Genomic DNA, 21,059 nt, shown 5'->3' on the forward strand with positions numbered 1-21,059 from the left:
TATCTTTGCCATTTATTGTCTTGCTTATAATAATGATAATAGTCAGTTATAAATATCATTTTAGAGCACACATTTGAAATCGACAATCGGGCTTGATATATGGTTACATTAAAATCTGTTGGCGAGGCTGTAATTTCGCCAGCTATTACTCTCATGAGCGAGGCAGAAAATAATAGTTTTATCATGCCAAAAAGCTGCTGGGTCGGTTGTTATTGTCAATATTAAAGGTGGGGTAGGTAAGTTTGAGAAACCGGCTCGAGATACACTTTTTGTTATATTCCATGGAATGCTCTTAACATCCCGATAGCAATGAATATCTTAAGTGCTTTGACAAAAAATACATAAAAAAATTTCATCTGTGGAAGCCGTGGCGCTGTAAAAAGCACGACCAATCATTTTAGCCGGTCGGGCTAAAATAACTGGATGGCCTACCTGCCTGTCAGCCCTGTGCACAAACTTATCCCGTGCCCTCATTGGTCTTGTGCACGTTCGTGTGTGTTGGAGGAGGGGCTCTGTAAGGAAGTGGCAGATTTGTTCCGGCTGTGTATTTTCAAATTCTAGCGCACTCGAGCTGGTTTCTCCAAAATTACCTTCCCCACCTTTAATATAATAATAATTTATTTGTATTACGGGCTGTCCACACAGCAGCTTTGACCAAATCTTGAAAATCCTGGAGCTGGGCGTGTCTGACAGCTTGGGGATTTCGCGACCAACAACCAATCACATGAATATCACATGAATATCCCGCCCCCGACATACAAAGCAAAAAAACCCGGTTCTTCTACACTATTGTCAAATAGGAAGGGCTATGATGAACATTTATTTTTTTAACATTTTGAACATTTATCAGATTAATGTTTATGGTGCTATTTTATGCTACATTCCATGCTGGCTAATGATACTGTCTATGCTTGCTAGCAACGAAGTAAACTAGCAACGAAGTAAACTGGATATAAAATCCCCAAACAAGCGAAAACCTACCAGTTTCACCCACTGTCTCTGCCACCTCCCTCCATGCCTGGTTCCTCCGGTTTGTATCCCGGTAAGTAAATAGGGACTGGTCATAAAGAACCGGGTGATTTGCTACCGCAAAAACTAAGTTCTCCTCCATTTTTGTGAAATATAGAACTGAACTGCGGGTCTGGTTCTCCCAGCTTGCACGCGGTTTGATTGGCTAGCGCTTGAATTGTCAGATTTCCATAAACGGATCTGATTGGCTGTCGCTTCCAGCTCAGCCTCAAAAGTTGAACATTGTTCAACTTTGGAATCCTGAACATCCTGGAAATCCTGGAAATCTTCGCCTCGCCCCCCCACAGTGCAGTTCGGCGACAAGCGAGGGAAAGTGACGTCATCCCCATTCAAAGTCAATGGGCGGAGACGCGCTGGAAGCGGTGGACAAATCGCCAAAAGCTGCTGTGTGTACGGGCCGTGAGTCACACTCGATTTCGCCAATGTTCTTGTTGCCCCAGCTGGCCGACACCTCTTTTAGCAGAAACAAAGGCTACATTAATGTATTAAATCGATGTTAATCCATGTGTGTGGTTGTGGAATTACCGGAAGTGACGTTTTGCGATTGCGTTGCCAGGCAACAGCTTGGGTTCATGTTCATTTACAAACTCTTCAACTAGAACCCTAGTTATATTTAAAAACATTTTAGAAGGCCTCACGAAATACTTGAATGTAAATTAAAATTAAAATGTGATGGAATGTGTGTACAGTATAACAAAATACATCCGTCATAAACAATTCCCGGAAACAGACGTAGGAAATGATGACGAGAGGACTTCTGGACAAACTTGAAGAACTGCCGCCGAAACTGAAGATGTGACGTGGATCATAAATATATCAGCAATTAAACAACATCTTACATTTATTTTCACAAAATACGTCTCCTTGCAGTATCAACACTAATTCGGCTGACTTTTATATTTGATCCAATTGGTAGATAGGTTATATTTACAACATAACGGTGCACAGCTGATATAAAGGGACACCTAGTGGTTAAAGCACGTTATTTAATTTTGTTGTTGAAATTATGTTATATTTGATGAAAAAAATATTAAGAGTACATACTTTCATAGGGGGAAAGTAGAAGGTCAATGATAGAAATATAGATTATAAAAAATCAAGAAGATACTGTAAGTGATCTCTACAATAAAACAGTTTAGTGCAGGACATCCAAAGATATAAATAGGAGGAGGTGCAAAACAGACAAACTAATAAGGCTTTATCAGAATACTAATACATTAAAGAATACTTTAGGTTAAGGTCTTCTTTTGAATAAGAAAAAAGCTTTGGGGGTATCTACAGATAAATATTAAGCCTGACAAAGTACTAATATATTGCTTTCCTGCAATGTTAACTATGTCAAAGCGCTTATTTTAACTGATATTATACATATGTATTATAATCTTATAAGATGTATGTAGATAGTATAAGAAATGTGCATAATATGACAGTTTATAAACAGAAATAAATACACACAGCACAATGCCATAATAACTTTGTATTATTAGTGTAGGACACTTATGTATGTATAACATCTGAAGATGTGTAGTTTTATTCATGTTTTAACATAATTTTACAGGATATTGCTATATTATTTCACATGACAGTTTTACTTCTACACATTAATATCTGATTTGCAGACAGAAAGGTATATCTATCATTTAACGGTAAGCTATTGACATTCTGAATCCATAGATGTGTCTCCCATCACCCAAAACCCCTGGCTATTCTCTCAACTCAGTATTTACATTCTTATATCCAAAGAAAATAAAAAAACGACGAGTCCCTTTCTATCAGCTGTGCACCGTTATTGTGTAAATACAGCCTATCTACCAATTGGATCAAATATAAAAGTCAGCCGAATTAGTGTTGATACTGCAAGGAGACGTATTTTGTGAAAATAAATGTAAGATGTTGTTTAATTGCTGATATATTTATGATCCACATCACATATTCAGTTTCCGTGGCAGTTCTTCAAGTTTGTCCAGAAGTCTTCTCATCAGGGCTCTATAAATAAAGAACTACGGCAGATGTGTAATATTTAATGCAGCCGAACCGTGTATTACAATGCCGTTATGTGATGACTTCCAAAGAGAAAAGCAAGAACACTCGGAATAAAGTACTGTATATATATTTTTTTTAATTCGGATTTCACATCGCATAAACACCATATCCCAACGTGCATTGCGGCTAAAACATCCAATCACTGAGCTGAGGATCTTTCCTATGCAGTGGCGTTTTTATATGTACAAAAGTGGTGGGGCACAAACAACTTAGATGTCTATAAGCTTCTGCAGTGAGGTTCATGGCTGGTGAGGCACTGGCACTGACTCTTCAGGTTTACAAATATTATATTTTGACCTAAATCAAAATATAATATTATTTTCAAAAGCTTTTTTTGTCTGATGCTTCAATTAATTTTAAACAGACAGTTCAACAAAAGGATACCCAAAAAATGTAATTTTATCATTTAAATATTGAATTGTTCTCTCTTAGTAAGATCCCATTTTCAATACAATTGCAGTCTTACCTTGACTTGAAGATTAAGTCCATTTGCCTATCCTTCTGGACAAAAATCTCTATTACTTTTTTTGTAAAAGTCCTCCTTTTGTTCTTGTAGTTTCAAAAGTCTATCATAAATCTAATCTAATCAATAGATTTATGATTCGAAAATTATAAAAGTAGGGTAGACATGTGGATATTATCCGGCTGAACAAAACGTGCATTTATCTAACAGCTACGTTTCCCACAGACCTTATTTGGAGCTATTTTCTAAAATCCTATGGAGAAATCTCATTGCTTTTTTGTCGAGGGAAGCCATGCGCAGCTTACTTCCGGGTTTTAGGACGCCTCACTGCAGCTCTCTCGTCTCCTCTTCACACACCACACTTTTCGCGGCACACGTACTTACAGCCAATCAGCTCTGAATTATGTGAGATGACGTATGGTGGGGATGGCAGCGCTATGCCCCTATGGTCATTATTTTTTTGCCACACACATTAAATAGGACAATACTCTGAGCATGCGCAGTGTAATTTTTACAGTCACCATTCACTTAGACAGAGAGAGGGAGGGGCAGGATCGGGTTGTGTCCCACATGGCTCTAAACAGCTCAATAGGCACACACTGTAGACACTAATTACAAGAACACAGACTAAAACAGCAATGTACAGACAAATCAGATGATTAAACATGATCTTAAAATATATTTTATAATACATTTTTTGCATTTTGTAATCATTATTTGTAATACTTTCTGCTGACACTAGGTGGGGCTGTGCCCCACCTGCCCCTAATGACCAGTCGCCACTGTTCCTATGTCTGTTTCCGGTATTGTTCCTGTAATGAGAGTTCACATGTATGCTACATTGAAGGGTGGAATTCACGTATGTAGACACACCTGGGGTCTGGGGCTGTTCTGTCTGTTACGCTGAGTCATGCATTGTCTGGAACGTAAAAAAGGGACGAAGAAGACGAAGTGAAGTGACGTACTTCCGGTTCAACATGAAAACATTCCCAGTTAAACGTGCAAAAACAAATCGCTAAATAAAAAGATAAAACACTGGCATGTAATTTACGTTAGAATAAATAGAAGGTTTTGAATAATAGATAAAATCTACGTCACTTTACAGCCCCGCCCACTTTTGTGGAAACCAACGCTGTCATTTGAACGGCGATCAAGCCTGAAGCCACAGAGCTCTTCTTTTACTGTTCTTTCTTCTTACGCCCCGTCCACACAGCAGCTTTGAAAAAATCTTGAAAATCTTGGAGCTGGGCGTGTCCTTGAGCTTGGGGATTTTTTGCGAGCAACGCGACCAACAACCAATCACATGAATCTCCCGCCCCCGACATACAAAGCAAAAAACTCCGGGGATTTTATGCGAGCGATATATATATAAACTCCCTAAACAGGCGAAAACCTACCAGTTTCACCCACTGTCTCTGCCACCTCCCTCCATGCCTGGTTCCTCCGGTTTGTATCCCGTTATTAGTTCTGGTCGTAAAGAACCGGGTGATTTGCTACCGTAATTTCTCGTTTGGAATATGAGGAAATGAACTGCGGTCTGGTTCTCCCTGCTAGCACGCGGTTTGATTGGCTAGCGCTTGTACTGTCAGATTTGCATAAACGGGATTTGATTGGCTGACACTTCCAGCTCAGCTTCAAAAGTTGAACATTGCTCAACTTTTGAATCCTGAAAATCCTGGAAATCTTCGCTTTGCTTCCCCACAATGCAGTTCGGCGAAAAGTGAGGCAAAGTGACGTCATCCCCATTCAAAGTCAATGGGCAGAGAAGCGTTGGAAGCGGTGGAAGCTGCTGTGTGGACGGGGCGTTAGAGGAAGTACAGAAAAACGTAACTCTGGATTTGTTTTAATGTTTGAGGTGCAATAAACGACAGCAGCTTTTTGGCATGTTAAAACTATTATTTTCTGCCTCGCTCATGAGAGTAACAGCTGGCGAAATGACAGCCTCGCCTACAGATTTTAATTTAACCATAATCGAGCCCGATTCTCGATTTCAAATGTGTGCTCTAAAATGATATTTATAAATGACTATTATCATTATTATAAGCAAGACAATAAATGGCAAAGATATGTAGAAAATAAACGTATTTAAGATACGTTCATAACAAACGTAATGTGGGAGAAAATATGTTTCTAGAAGATCAGTAGAAAATAAATGTGTTTGAGATACGTTCATAACAAACGTAATGTGGGAGAAAATACGTTTCTAGCTAAACGTAATTGAGAATGCAGTTTAGTTCTGTGGGAACATAATTTTTAGGAGACAGGGTTGATGTGAGGCAGGGCGGGACCATAGCAACACCAGAGGCCTGTACTACGAAGCCGGTTCAACATAATCTGGATATGTTTGAGTTAGCCGGTTGGCCTAATCCAGTGGTTCTCAAAGTGGGGGGGCGCGCCCCCCCTGGGGGGCGCAGAGGCATGCCAGGGGGGGGGGCGCGAGAGACCAGGAGGAAAAATGGATAAAAAAAAAAAAAAAAAAAATCATAATAAAAAAATAAAAATAAATCATAATTTAAAAAATGATTGATTCGAAAATAATATAATGCAGTACAGTACTATTACGACTGGGTCTCTGTGTTTCATTAAAGCTCGACTGTGTGTGTGTGTGTGAAACGAGCCATTTTGTGTGCACGAGCGAGAGAGAGCGCACCGGTACTGGAGATCGTTGTTGTTAGCTTCTGGTGCTAGCGAGCTACGCTAACAGATATAAGGAGTTTTTTCAACAACAAAGTGGAGGAAAGTCCTCTCCTGTCAGACTGAGAGACTCAGTGAGCTAAAGGACTCTCAGTGTTATCTCAGTGGGTCTCAAACGTTTTGGTCACCATTAATGTAAACAATTGTTTCCGAGGCACACGTTTATATGATCATTATAGTTATACAAAAATAAGAGAATAAATGAAAAACAGGTATGAAATACTATATGACAGTAAAAAAAGAATAAAGTTTAAAAGGGTGATTTGTAAAATATCTATAAAGAAAAAGTAAATCTGTTTACAGTTCTGTTTCATATGGGTGTTGAGAGAGGTATCCATAGAGCTCTTCATGTTGCTCTCAAAGTGCACCAGATTGATGCTTTCAACTTCAATATTTAAAAATAAATCTTCCCGGGGGAGCTTGCCCTCGGACCCCCCTAGAGGAGGTGAGGACCCCCCTATGTGAGGTCCACACACCACCTGTAAAAATAGCACTTTACCCCTGCTTACACCTATATGCCGTGAGCTGATTATCGAGCCTTCATTGTAACAGTCGCGCATACACTGTGTATATGCGTGGGGATTGTTGCAGTAGAAAATTCCACTGTAGCGCCCGGTACATTAATGGGAAACCCTAAATGTTTGAGCACCCTCTATGAAACGTCAAGCTACCCCACAGCACCCCCAAAAGAAATCTCTGGCGCCGCCACTGAGCCTGACTATTTGTGTTGGGGGGGCCCGACTTTTTGGACCTGGAAACATTCGGGGCTTAGCCCACAGTGGCGGCGCTACAGTCACATTTTCTAAACGCACATACACAATTGCGCCATCTGGTGTCACAAACGTGTGCCTGCATTAGCTTTGTTACGGCAATGGATTGTGGGAGATTCTCATAGCACCTGAGGATCTCTTGAGGGTAAGGTGCCTGTATTATCTCGGTGGACAAAATGTATATTTTTATTTTATAAGGACAATAACGTACTGTTGTGTTTGTTTAGTTTAATGTTAATTGTTTAATGCTCACAGTCACAGCAACATGTTTTTAGTGTGATTGGCTATTTGTTTTATATGATTTATCAACGTGATCATCAATAGCTAATCTGAGCACCAGAACCCAGCTCACGTGTCCTTTTATGCTGTCCATTGAAATGCAGGTATGCGAGTTTTGTACACCAGTTTATTTATGTTTAATGTTTCACATTGCTCCACATGATGCCTCGACTACAAAGTCTTCCATGTTTCTACGCTTCTTCCTCTGTGTCACAGTTTCGGGAATATCAAGATCATTGCACAGGGCCTTGGTCTTGTCATAGACCTCATGTGCTTTCTCGTTACTTCGGTAACTTTTTAGTGTGTTCTCAACTGCTGTTTTGTAATCTACTGCCTGCACCAAGTCAATTGTTTCTTTCTGCAGGTATTTGTGCAGGCCCTGAGTGGTTGAGAGCAGTGTCTGGAACATGACAGCATGTAGATGGTACTGCATTTTCAAAGCTTGCTTTCCAGTCCCTTTGCTAGAGGGGCTGAAAGGCTCCCTAAAGTCTTGATCAAAGCAGGGAGGTTTTTGACATGCCCAGCGAACAAGTTGTTTGTCCCCTACCTCTAGCTGTTTCTGAAATGTTTGCAATCTGATGGTGGAAAGAGATGTGGAGAAGAAAGAGTAGAGACACTCCAGGAGATCAACGCAGGTATGTGAGTTTTGTACACCAGTTTGTATAAGTTTAATGTTTCACATTGCTTGTGAAAAATATACTACCACTATACGATCACTGATGTTTTGTTGTTGACTGGACACTTATTTTGTAAAAGAGATAGCATGAGAGGATCTCTTAAGCAATGCAGCTTACGTGTCCTTTTTATATGCTGTCCATTGAAATGCAGGAAAGTAATCACCAGCTCTGAGTGATCTGTTGCCGAGGGGACACTACACCGGAGTTACATAAGCAGAGATAAAGTGCTATTTTGGGGGGAACTCACCTCCTCTGGGGGGGCCCCCCAGGAAGACTTTTATTAAATACTGAAGTTAAAAGCATCAATCTTGTGCACTTTGAGAGCAACATTAAGAGATATGGATACATCTCTCAACACCCATCAAAAAGAAATCAAAGAATCAGAAACGGGTTTATTATTTAAAAACACTTCATTTTCTAATTAAATCATAAACTATGTCAAATTATTGGAAGTTGTTAATAATCAGATTAAACAGAAAAAAGGGATGGAAGGAGGAAATAATAATCCCTCACCTCTTGCTGTTTGCGGTTGAAATGACCTCTTTTGCTGGCCAAACATGCTGGATGGAAAGCAGTGATGTCTCACTTGCCTTGGCCCTGTATCTGCAGTCCCTAAATCAGTCATGTTACCCATTGACTCTTGTCTGTTCTGGTGTTCCTGTTCATTGTTGTCTCCATTGTCATTCTTGTCTGTTGTATCTCCTTCTTGTGTGTCCCTTTCTCCTGTTCTCCTTTCTTCATCCACTACTCTGTTTGGCTCATCTGTGATGACTGTGTAGGTAAACACAAACAAGTATGTAAGTCAATCAGTTTCCAGCTCTGTCAAATAAACGAATTTCAAGATACACAAATTTGTCTTCATTAAAATGAGTGTCACCACACTCTCACAAAATGTAATACTAACCAATTGAAAATAGTTAAATTTACATCTCTTGTAGATATCACTGTTAGAGTAGTTATCTGCCAATAGGACAGAATCATTCCTATACAAATGCAGTTTGAGTAATTCACTTAATATATTTACTTAAAACTTTAATATAGTCATTTTCACTTAATACTCTAATATAGTCATCTTTCTGCATTCAAAACTAAGGAAAGCTGTACAATTTGACATGATAATGAGGACAAAAGGCCTCCAACAATGCAGATAATTTTTTGATCATATCAATTTTAAGATGGGGGTCAAGGCTTAATATTTGGGAGCATAGTGTCCCTTGCTCCCTTTCAGGAGCCCCACTGGATTAGCTTTGATCTGAAATATTTGTATAAAAAGCTTGTTAGCTGGCTGTCCATCTCATAATGTTCACATAAAAACTAGCTGTCAATAGGAAATATAAATCAGAAGAATTATATTTGCATGCAAAATCTGTCACAAAAAGAGGTTGCACATTTAAATGCAGGTGTTGTTATGGCAACGTCAGTGGCCAGACAGCCACATGTACTGCTGCAAATACGTTCAAACATGCTGTTGACACGTAAAGCAGTGGCAACTATGCCACCATTTCAGCTGACTTTTCCTCAGAAATACTGTCACATAACATCCATATATATATATTTCAGTGCTAGGTTGATGCTTAGCTAAGCTAACTATGAAACACTTTAACTGACAGGACTCAGGAATCAGGATCAACTGTGTACTACTGTAAGGTAGCTTCTAGCTTCATGTCGAACACAGACAGTAAGTCAACATTTCCCAGAGAGCTTTCTTTGAAATCCCCAAGTAACGCTAAAAAACACAACATTTAGATTGTATGACAAAGTGTTTATTTAATATATCTGGCTAGCTAAAGCTACTTGCTAACGGTTTAGCTTACCCGCGCGATTCAAAGTAACGTCAACGTAGCTATAATGTATGCTTTGCTTACATGTTCGCATAACTTGTAAGTTTACTGACAGGTACATACCTTGTTCATCTGGCTCAGGTGGTGGCTCTGGGGTTGTTGTGTGAGCCACCACTTGAGAATTGCCGTCTTTTTTATTAAAGAAATGTCTAATGTCCATCTTCAGAATCTCCGCGTCCAGGGCTGACAGTTTAAAGTTGAAACATTGTCACAGAGGAGGTACGTACCTGTCAGCCAATAAAACACGTTTATTTCCATGCAACTCTCTGATTGGTCTGGTGGCGTCGTCTTGCCTCTGTGTTGCATTCACTGAACATGGGAAATTACAAACCTGCCGTCCGTCCTATAGGTAAAGTAGGTTAATGTATTATATTATTGAGGGAGAATTTGTCCGGGGCTAAAGAAAAAACATCCGGGGCTAAAGCCCCGGATGCCTACCCCAGGCGACGCCCCTGGGCCTGACAGAAAAAGTTTGAGAACCACTGGCCTAATCTAAAACATACGCACTCTCGCTAAGCGGTACGACGCGGGTTATCAAGTGGATCGCTCAAGCCAGCCGTGTCCTATCTAGTTAGGTGCGCGTTCACATGAAGCGCACTGACAGCGCAGCGCGTCATACTTCCTGAATGAAAAGTCAACTATAATATTAGACATACACTGAACAAAAATATAAACGCAACACTTTTGTTTTTGCTCCCATTTTTCATGAGATGAACTCAAAGATCTAAAACATTTTCTATATACACAAAATAACCATTTCTCTCAAATATTGTTCACAAATCTGAAAAAATCTGTGATAGTGAGCACTTCTCCTTTGCCGAGATAATCCATCCCACCTCACAGGTGTGGCATATCAAGATGCTGATTAGAAAGCATGATTATTGTACAGGTGTGCCTTAGGCTGGCCACAATAAAAGGCCTCTCTGAAACGTGCATTTTTGCTTTATTGGGGGGGTCTGAAAACCAGTCAGTTTCTGGTGTGAGGGGTAGGGGTTAGGGTAATGTTGTGAATCGAGTGGCCCATGGTGGTGGTGGGGTTATAGTATGGGCAGGCGTATGTTATGGACGACGAACACAGGCCACTCGATTCACAACATTTCCCTAACCCTACCCCTCACACCAGAAACTGACTAGTTTTCGGACCCCCCCAGACCCCCCAATAAAGCAAAACTGCACGTTTCAGAGTGGCCTTTTATTGTGGCCGGCCTAAGGCACACCTGTGCAATAATCATGCTGTCTAATCAGCATCTTGATATGCCACACCTGCAGGGTTGGGAGGGTTACTTTGTAAATGTAATCAGTTACTGATTACTGAATACATGGCTCTGAAAGAAATCCGAATACAGTTACAGTTACGTGTCTTAAAAAAGTAACGTAATCAGATTACTTTTGGATTACTTTCTTTTTCCATCACAGATGGGTATGTTTTGGTGAACAGGAGACACAAAAAGCAAAAGGACACTGAATGTGTTTTTACTGTTTTAATGGCTTATCAAGAGCACAACTGAAACATCACATCTGAAACGATGTAACAACATGATAGACTTTCTGGGAATGCAGCTTGGGATGTGAGGAGTGAGGGACACGGCTTAGAACGGGCGTGTCGCATTATGTCCTGCCAGTGTTGGCAGGACATGAATTAAAATGTCAAACTCGGACTTCATTTTAAGGATATTTCGGCCAGGGGTTTAGAGCTAGGCTATATTTGTTTAACCACCGGATTGGCAAAACAGGAGAGTGTGTGCACCAGTCTGCCTTGATCTATGTATTCATGTATGTGACTCTCACAGTATCTGCTGCCCACAGCTATTCCAGAAGGAAAGCCTCCTTCACTTCATGAAATCTCTGCAGCACCAGGAGGCAGCGGGAGGGTTAACTCCGCCTCTGATGCCCCGGCCACACGAGGACGAAAACAGCCGTTTGCGTTACTGTTTAGTGTCATATAGACCATTCGGCCATACGAGGACGACCGAATACGGCACTAAACGACTGAGGAAACGATAACGGGTCCCAAGGTGGATAGAACGGCATACGCAACGCTCTGGGGGGTCAAACGGCTCCGTGTGTGCGCCCTATACGAACATTTTCTGATAGTGATTGCGCAATAGCAATAGCCCCGCCTCTCCCCACCTCTGCTGCTCACCTCCGCGTACCCCGCGCCATTGCTGATGTGTTTCGCCACCAACAACAACAACAACAATGGCGGATCGCAGAGTTGCTATCGTGCTCCAGACGCTACTGACCATGCTACAGTTCTTTGTGCAACATCTACAGCAGACTTACACATCCGGGGGGGATCTTACTCGCTGCTTTTGTGGATATGTACTGCAGCTTCAGCGATCATTTTTCTGATAATGATTGCGCCTCTCCCCACCTCTGCTGCTCACCCCCGCATTAAAGTAAACTGCACACTGAATTCAGATTATTTATCTTTCTCTCGATATGGACATAAACGCGAGAGAAGTCTAATTTGACAGGACGGAGACACCTCTCAAACTACCTAAACTAGTTATAAATATGTTTATTTTTACTGTCGGCCGGGTCACTCATTACTGGATCAGCTGCTGCATGAAACAGACACTGAAGCTGTCCAAAGAGAGGGTGGAAAAAGAGAGGCTCCGTGTATTTTTATTATTATATTATATAGAGTCGTTATCCATTTGTTTTAAAGCTCAATATATAACAAAGAAGACCTTTGACCGGCACTTTTATAATTTTGTCGGAAGGTTTAAACTTTAATACACGTTGACTGGCGAAAAACTCTGCCCGATTCCCTCGGCCCCCACCGCGGAGAATAAACAGAAGGGGCAACCATGACAACCATGCTTCTTCGCTGCTTTTGTGGAGGAAGTTACAGCGCCACGTACAGGCTCCTGCATATGTACTGCAGCTTCTCCAGCGGTTGGAGCTAAACGGAGCGGTCTCGTGTGGGCAGACACTATCCGGATAACTATTGCGTGTGGACGGAAGCTTGTTTGCGATTGCGTTTGCGTTAATCCTATGCGTTTAGCCGTTTTCGTCCTCGTGTGGCCGGGGTCTGAGAAGACGAGCGCGCAGTGCCTTTCACGCACCGCCTTTCACGCACCGCCTTTCACGCACCGCCTTCACTGTGTTTACCTTCAGAAATAATCATTAGTAAGGCTAAAGAAAGAGCGACCGCAGGCTGATGTGTTTTAACCACACACACACACACACACACACACACACACACACACACACACACACACACACACACACACACACACACACACACACACACACGCGCGATTTAAACGCAGACTTTTGTTCCTCCATGTTTCGTTGTTATTGTTTCACTGAGCGGACCCGCGATTTTTTTTCAAACGCTTTTTTGGTCCATCTGCGGCGGTAATAGGTTTTGTGGGCGTTGATGATTCGGCTGTAGGGGAGAGCGGGGTAATGTGAGACATTTTTTACATTTGCTCCTCTCTAGCCGAGATAAAATTATATATCAGTAACATTTACACATTTCCTATTAATTCAGGATGTTTCCTAGCTATGGAAATTATCAGAATGTCTTCAGGACAAAGGGCAATGAAAATATGGTAACACTTTATATTAAGGTACACAAATTAACCATCAACTAGTTGTTAATTAACATGCATATTAGCAGTATATTGGCTCTTTATTAGTCATTATAAAACACTTATAAATGCCTTATTCTACATGACCATATTCTACAAGTAATAAGCCATTAGTTGAGTTTTTCCGCATTAACCCTCTAATTAGTGCTTATTTGTTGCAAGTAAGGAACTTATTGTACATGAGTTTTGGTCTTAATATGCGCTGCCCAATATGGGCCTAATAAGGCAGTAGTACCACAAGAATAGTAATTCTCCCATAATAACACTTAACAAATATAATCTATTCTTATGGAACAAGACATTAAACTACAAGTGTTAATTAAGTCTAAACAACTCAAAATTAGCTATTTATATCTAAGAACATGTTCCCTATTTTAAAGTGAAGTCTTGTTCATAACCAATAAGCTAGCACACCTCCCCCCGTTCATAAAGTCAAGTACCCCTCAAAAGGTCTGGTTTATTTCATTTTAAGGATGCGCACCAAGCAACATCTCCAGGTGCTCCTTTGAGAACCAGGGCAAAAAAGTTATGTGCACCCCTGATTATTGCACACAACTACTGAAATGAACCTCAACAGTACATGAACAAAGTAGGCACACGTTGAAATATCTGTTTTATTAATGAACCACTAAAGAGAGGTTCAGACACATACATGTACCAAAACATGTCAAGTTTCTCCAAGGCTGAGAACACACATGCAGCCTGTACTTTTTAATAAAAACTGATTTTTAACAGAGTTTATGTATTTGTGATCATACTGTGTGACCTGCTTGTATGTTCTTACACAATAGGTGTACTGTTCTCTCTCTGTGTTGTCTCAGTGTGAACATAGATTAAACAGCCAGCCAAACTCTTTTGAGAGCCAGGGAATGAGCAGCCATGCTCCTTTATTGACTTATTTGCAGTCCAGTGACATTCAAACGGAGTGAAACTATAAAAAAAAGAAGTTACAAGGCACTTAATGATCTCATACATGCAAGTGTAACATACACAGATGAACACATTAGGACCGCTTAGTGTAAACAAGGTAAACATAGCTAATGCTAGCTGTACAATAAGCATGTAGAATAGAATATATCTTTATTGTCATCACACATCAGTGCAACGAAATTCAATTGGCATCTCTCAATGCAATACATAACATAAATAAGAACACATCCATAAAAACAGTGATAAAGCAGAGATAGTAGCAATAATAATCAGGGTCATCATATGCACTTTACCAGAATGTTAAAATATATAAAGCTACAATGTTTAAATATAAATAGTTACTAAAAAAAACATCAGTTGATACTTAATAAATATACAAATAAATAACATGGTATTTTAGGCTGCAGTCTTTGATGGGAAGTAGTGTGTTTGTATGTGTGCATGTTATAGTACGTTTAGTGGTTGGACAGGGATGGGAGTGATGGAGGCCACAGCTCTGGGAAAGAAGCTGTTCTTCAGTCTGTTGGTGCGTGCTTTTATTGACCTGAATCGTCTGCCGGATGGCAGCGGTTCGAACAGTGAGTGGCCGGGGTGTGTGATGTCTCTGATGATACTGCTGGCTTTCTTCTGCAGTCGACTTTTGTAGATGTTATCAAGGTTGGGCAGCTCAGCCCCAACGATGCGCTGAGCAGCCTTCACCACCCGTTGCAGGTCCTTCCGCTCTGCGGCTGTGCAGCTGGTGTACCACACAGTTATGCAGCTGGACAGGGTGCTTTCAATGGTCGACCGATAGAAGTTTACCAGCAGTTTTTGTGGAAGCCTGGCCTGTCTTAGTTTCCTCAGGAAAAACAGTCTCTGCTGTGCCTTTTTCACCAGGTTTGAGGTGTTTGAGGTCCATGTTAATTGATGGGAGATGTTGACTCCAAGGAACCGTAGGTCTTCCACGCTCTCCACTGCTTCTCCATGGATGTGGAGGGGGAGATGGACTTCCTTTTTTGTCCTCCTGAAATCAACAATGAGCTCCTTAGTTTTGGAGGTGTTAAGGACAAGGTTGTGTTCCTTACACCAGTCAGTCAGATGTTCCACCTCGAGCCTGTAGGCTGTCTCCTTATTGTCTGTAATAAAACCGACTACTGTGGAGTCGTCTGCAAATTTTACTATGGAGTTGGAGGTGTGGATGGGGGTGCAGTCGCTGGTAAAGAGTGTGAAGAGCATGGGACTAAGCACACAACCTTGTGGGGTTCCTGTGTTTAGTATAAGGGGGGATGATAGGTGCTTACCGACTCTGACTTGCTGTGGTCTGTCAGTCAGGAAGTCCATGACCCACGAGCAAAGTGAAGAGCCAAAGCCAAGAATATTCAGTTTGCTGACCAGTTTGTGGGGCATGACGGTGTTGAATGCAGAGCTAAAATCCAAAAATAGCATCCTCGCATAACTGCCTGGTAATTCCAGATGTGTCAGAGAGGTGTGGAGGGCTGAGTACAGGCTAGTATGGCTAACGCTAGCATGTATGCTAACGCTACCGTGTATGTGAATGCTAACGCATTTTCTCATTGAGTTTAAACATCTCCACATGTCATCACATAAACACAATACATGTTACTAATCCTTACAGTGTAAGTGTAAGGCTCACACTTACACTTACAGTCATTGCTTTCTGACGGACTTGACCCTTTTACTCTTCAGGTTGCATAGGGAAAATTAGTGGCAGTGTACTCATGGATGTCTACTGCCATTATATTCCGTTCATGTTCTCCTACTTCCTGTACCCGGGTCTAACCTTCAGTACACATTTTACAAAAATATAAATGTGCAAATATGAAACATACAGGTCAATATCACCTTACTATTGGTAGCTGAACTGTCAATACCCCAAAACATATTATAAGATATAAATACCTAATTTTGAGTTATTTAGACACAATTAACACTTATAGTTTCATGTCTTGTTCCATAAGAATAGATCATATTTGTTAAGTGTTATTATGGGAGAATTACTATTCTTGTGCTACTACTGCCTTATTACGCCCATATTGAGCAGCACATATTAAGACCAAAACTCATGTACAACAACTTCCTTACTTGCAACAAATAAGCACTAATTAGAGTGTTATTGAGGAAAAACTCTCAACTAATGGCTTATTACTTGTAGAATATGGTCATGTAGAATACGGCATTAATAAGTGTTGTATAATGACTAATAAAGAGCCATTATACTGCTAATATGCATGCTAATTAACAACTAGTTGATGGTTAATTTGTGTACCTTAATATAAAGTGTTACCGAAAATATGATTGTTTAAAAAAAAGTGGTCTTGTGTCTCACTTCACCCCAGCTCAGGGGTAAACTTAGACAGACCGGAGAAATCAAGGGGGTAAAGTGAACCAGTTGGGGGTAAGTTGATCCACTTACGTTTTCCACTTTAAAACTACCATAACAACACATGTTGTAACAATTAGAAACCTGATAGCTAGATTAACAACCACACATTCCAAAACTAATGTCGGACTAGTATCAGAATCATGAGGATTGGTCAATTAAGCACATTTTTTTAAACACTTGAAAGTAACCCAAAGTACTAAAAAGTAAATCAAATACAACATAATATAATTCAAAAATGTTTTAATTAACATTCACAGTGTGGGAGTCAGAACACAGGACCTTTAGAGCCAGCTAGTGTCTGGGGGTCAGAGCAAAGGACAATCAGAACCAGCTAGTGCACAGTCTGGGGGTCAGAACATGGACCCATAATCAGAACCAGCTAGTACACAGTCTGGGGCTCAGAACATAGGACCATCAGAACCAGCTAGAACAGCCTGGGACTCAGCCTAGACCCACCTGGATTAGAACATCTGCCTCATACTCTATAACAAGGCCTACTCTACATTCCAGCCCTGAAGGTTACAGGGAAAGGTGAAGAGTTGCTCTCTCCGTGTGGTTCCTCCGGGCCTATTAGGTTGAGGCAGCTTCTTCACCACATCACCTTTAGGAACATGTGCCACATCATTTTCCTTTATAGCAAACGTGGGTCTCTCCCACTGTTTCTTGTTTCCCTGGATTCTTCTGAGGAATTGTGTAAGTATTTCGTCATTCTCAACTTTCTCAACCATGCCAACGTAACGGAGACTCCTGTGTTTGGTTGCAAAGTTAACTAGGACAAAGTCACCCACGTTCAGATCTGTGTTTCCAGGATCACTTCTCTCATCCTCAGGGCTCTCATCATCAAGTGGGACAGGGACATCACTCTCCTCAGAGCTGCTATCTATGATTTTCCTTTTGGGTGCTTTCTTTTTCAGTTTTCCCTTTTCTTTGCTATTTTGTTTTTTCCCTGCCAGTTTCTTTTGTCTCTCTTCATAAGCCTTTTCTATTGCCTGCTTCTCAGGAGTATCTGTTAGGATGGCTGTCTTCACACGCTTTCTTTTGGTTTGTGCTCTGGGGGGACATTTGGGAAGTGGTAGGATTTCACGAGGAGACACATATCCAGGTCGGCTGGGAACATCTGAGTCAGCTGGCGAGGCACATCCATGTGGACCACGCGGAGTGGATGGATTAGCATCTGCAGCATCTGGTTCATCTGCAGGGAGTGGACCATCTGGATCATCTGAAGTGGATGGACCAGTGGATGCAGGCTGCAGCTCAGGGTTTGGCCGGTCTGGCACCATGGATGGTGCAAACGCTTCCTCAGGGAAAATATCTCTGTTATATGGGAAAATCCCAGTGGACTTGAATCCAGAAGTGATATTCCGTGGTGTCACTGCTGACAAGAAGGCCTCATTCACAAGTCCTGCAATCTGGTAGATGGAGACTGTTTTGCCAGGGTTAGATCTCATCCACCCATCAAGAGCTCGGTTGTATAGGGTCTTGAACGGGCCATACACGGTCACGTCGAGAGGCTGCATGCGATGGGATGTGTGGGGTGGAAGGGTGAGCATAACAATACTGTTGCTCTTTGCTTTTTCTACTGCCTTGAGTGAGATGTGAGTTTTAAGATTATCAAGGATTAGCAGCATGGGACGGTCAGGAGTGCACTGAGTGTGCTGTATCAGGTGATCAAGGAACTCAGGCCAGATGTCTTCATTCATCCATCCTGTTCTGGTGGAGGCACCTTTGGCTCCTGGAGGTGCTCCTATCATGAAGTCATCCTTAAACCTAACTCTGGGGAAGACAAACATGGGAGGTATGGCATTCCCAGCAGCATTCACTGCACACACCACAGTCACCAGTTCTCCTCTCTCAGCTGATGTGATAGAACCAACTTGCTTTTTTCCTTTCTCTGTCACAACCTGAATCAAATAGAAAGTTTAGAATCAATGGCATGTGCAATCAGTAGACTACTATTGGTCTAAAGGTACATTGTATTTCATTTCAGTCCATTCGTTTTTTCCAGTTCACAGGTTCACTGGTCATTATCACAAGCCACTCAGTATCAGTCTGGTGCTCTCTAGTGTATCATGTGTAGCTTACCTGCCGTGGCTTTTGAACTGTAATGACACCTGTTTCATCCACATTGTAAATCATGTGTGGAGGGAATTTGTGCCTGTTAAAGAAGAGAGGCAAGGGAAGAACCTTATCAGAATCAAAACCAAATCTTACAGGTAAAGCCTCCATAAAACATTTGCAACTAAAAAATTAATTCTGTCACCTGTCCATCACTACAGCCAGATTTTCGAAGAACTCCCCCACTGTAGTTTTATTGAAGGCTGTAGCCCTTCCCAGGGATGTTGCCTCCGGAGTTCGGACAGAGAGATGGCGACGTGCTAGGAACCTGCCAAACCACTCTATTCCTAAAGAGTAGAGAATTCAGTATTATAAGATTTAGCTTTGTGGCAAGATCATTTGTTCTAAGTTAACCTACAGAATCATGTGACATCTTGCACACCCTAGCCTACCTGCACATTGTTTCTCTGTCCAATTGGCAGGGACAGGGATATTGTTTCTCTCTGCGTATTCAAATGCCAGTTCATGGCACTTAACTGGAGCAAGGCCATGGAACTGGTCAGCTAGTTGTTTCAAGTGTTTTGCAAGCTCCTCCTCCATCTCATCTGTGAATATTCTCTTTGCCTCAGCTACTGCACCCCAGGCTACTGATTTTACTTCCCCTTTCTCTTTTTTCTTTATGAATCTTTGTAGGGTTGTCTTGTCAATATTTCTATCCCTTCCAGCTTCTCTTAAGGACTTCTTTCCTTGCATGACCTCAGCGGCTGCACTCTCCATCTCTGCGAGGGGTGTTTGGCCCCAGGTTGTCTTTCTTGTGTAGTTTCTTGGCATGATTCCTTTTCTACAATGTTGATGTCATTACAAATAAAACATATGTAATGTAATATTACACTAAATATGTTTAAGACTAAACTTAACTTGTGGTGGGGTAAAGTGAGACACTGTCTCACTTTACCCCACAGCATTTGTCTCACTTAACCCCACAGCCACCATTTTAGAAAAAACAACATCTCTAGCAATTCAGGCTAATCTTCAACTAGCATCAATCACATGGTTTTATATGTTGGAAGTTCATCAACATGTATGATATAAGTTTTTCTACCTGAATCAATTTGCTTTGACACAATAGTTGATTAAGTTCATAGCAAGAACATTTACTTTTACATACAAAAAACACATTTTTGTGAAAAAAACGTACTTACCACAGCACCAGCATCAACTTCACCTTCCTGGCAAGGGGGGAATGGGAGGGGCTTGAAAACATAATGGTCACATGACCACAATTGTGTTCCGTTGCCTAGATACAGGGGGTGTCTCACATTACCCGATGTCTCACAATACCCCGCTCTCCCCTACCTTTAGTAATGAATATTAAATGTTGTGAGGAAATCTTTCCACCAATAATTCCAATAAGTAATCCTAAATGTATTCACTTCAGGTTTACGAAAGTAACTGTAATCAGATTACTCGTTTTTCAAATGTAACGCGAGCTGAATACAGTTAGGCCTACTTGATTTTTGTATTCCGATTACGTAACGCCGTTACATGTATTCCGTTACAACCCAACCCTGCACACCTGTGAGGTGGGATGGATTATCTCCCCTATTTTCTGTTTTGTTTATCTCTTTTTGTATTTCTTTGTATTTCTTTGTTATCTATTTTTTAATTTTATTTGTTTTCTCTTGTCTTTATTTTTCTTAACTCTCTGTCAAAGCGTCTTTGAGTTTCATGAAAAGCACTATAAAAGTCCCATGTATTATTATTATTATTAAGTGCTGACTATCACAGATTTTTTCAGATTTGTGAACAATATTTGAGAGAAATGGTTATTTTGTGTATATAGAAAATGTTTTAGATCTTTGAGTTCATCTCATGAAAAATGGGAGCAAAAACAAAAGTGTTGCGTTTATATTTTTGTTCAGTGTATGAAGAAGTTAAACTTTAAACATCCATGACTTAAACACTTTATCCAGGATCAAATACTCATATCTTACACTGCACTGTGACTTTGATTCATGTATTTTATACCTGTGTTATTTTATTCTATTCTTCTCGACATCTGTAGTTGAGCAGGCAGTGCCAGGCTGCAATGCCAGGTTCATTTGTGAATGTCTACACATCTACATTCATACTAGTTATTTGAGACTTTACTCATTAAGCTATTGATTAGCCTGCTAACATTATTGCACTGACAATGCTTATATCCTGATGTTTAGCATATGTTTGCCTTGTTTACTATCTTAGCTAATATGTCATGATTAGAGCTATAAACAAACTACAGCTGAGGGCATTG

At 40.9% G+C, this 21,059-nt stretch overlaps 1 protein-coding gene across 1 annotated transcript; it reads right to left on the reverse strand.

Annotated features, from left to right (window-relative positions):
- Positions 1 to 17,076: 17,076 nt before the first annotated feature.
- Positions 17,077 to 19,366, reverse strand: LOC117560050. Its single transcript, XM_034236801.1, has 4 exons — positions 19,219 to 19,366; positions 18,972 to 19,113; positions 18,794 to 18,866; positions 17,077 to 18,612 (listed from the first exon to the last, which is right to left on the reverse strand). Exons 1-4 carry the CDS (start codon positions 19,364 to 19,366, stop codon positions 17,206 to 17,208), a joined length of 1,770 nt encoding a protein of 589 aa, XP_034092692.1. The 3' UTR covers positions 17,077 to 17,205.
- Positions 19,367 to 21,059: the final 1,693 nt, after the last annotated feature.

Source organism: Gymnodraco acuticeps, unplaced genomic scaffold, assembly GCF_902827175.1.
Source record: "Gymnodraco acuticeps unplaced genomic scaffold, fGymAcu1.1, whole genome shotgun sequence".
Taxonomy (NCBI): Eukaryota; Metazoa; Chordata; class Actinopteri; order Perciformes; family Bathydraconidae; genus Gymnodraco; species Gymnodraco acuticeps.

Excerpts from the sequence above, each read along its gene's own strand:
- LOC117560050 (XM_034236801.1), bottom strand. The coding sequence starts at position 19,366 with ATGGAGGAGGAGCTTGCAAAACACTTGAAACAACTAGCTGACCAGTTC. Across the intron at positions 19,114-19,218 it reads GACAGAGAAACAATGTGCAG|GAATAGAGTGGTTTGGCAGG; the intron begins GTAGGCTAGGGT and ends TCTACTCTTTAG. Across the intron at positions 18,613-18,793 it reads CAGTTCAAAAGCCACGGCAG|GTTGTGACAGAGAAAGGAAA; the intron begins GTAAGCTACACA and ends TATTTGATTCAG.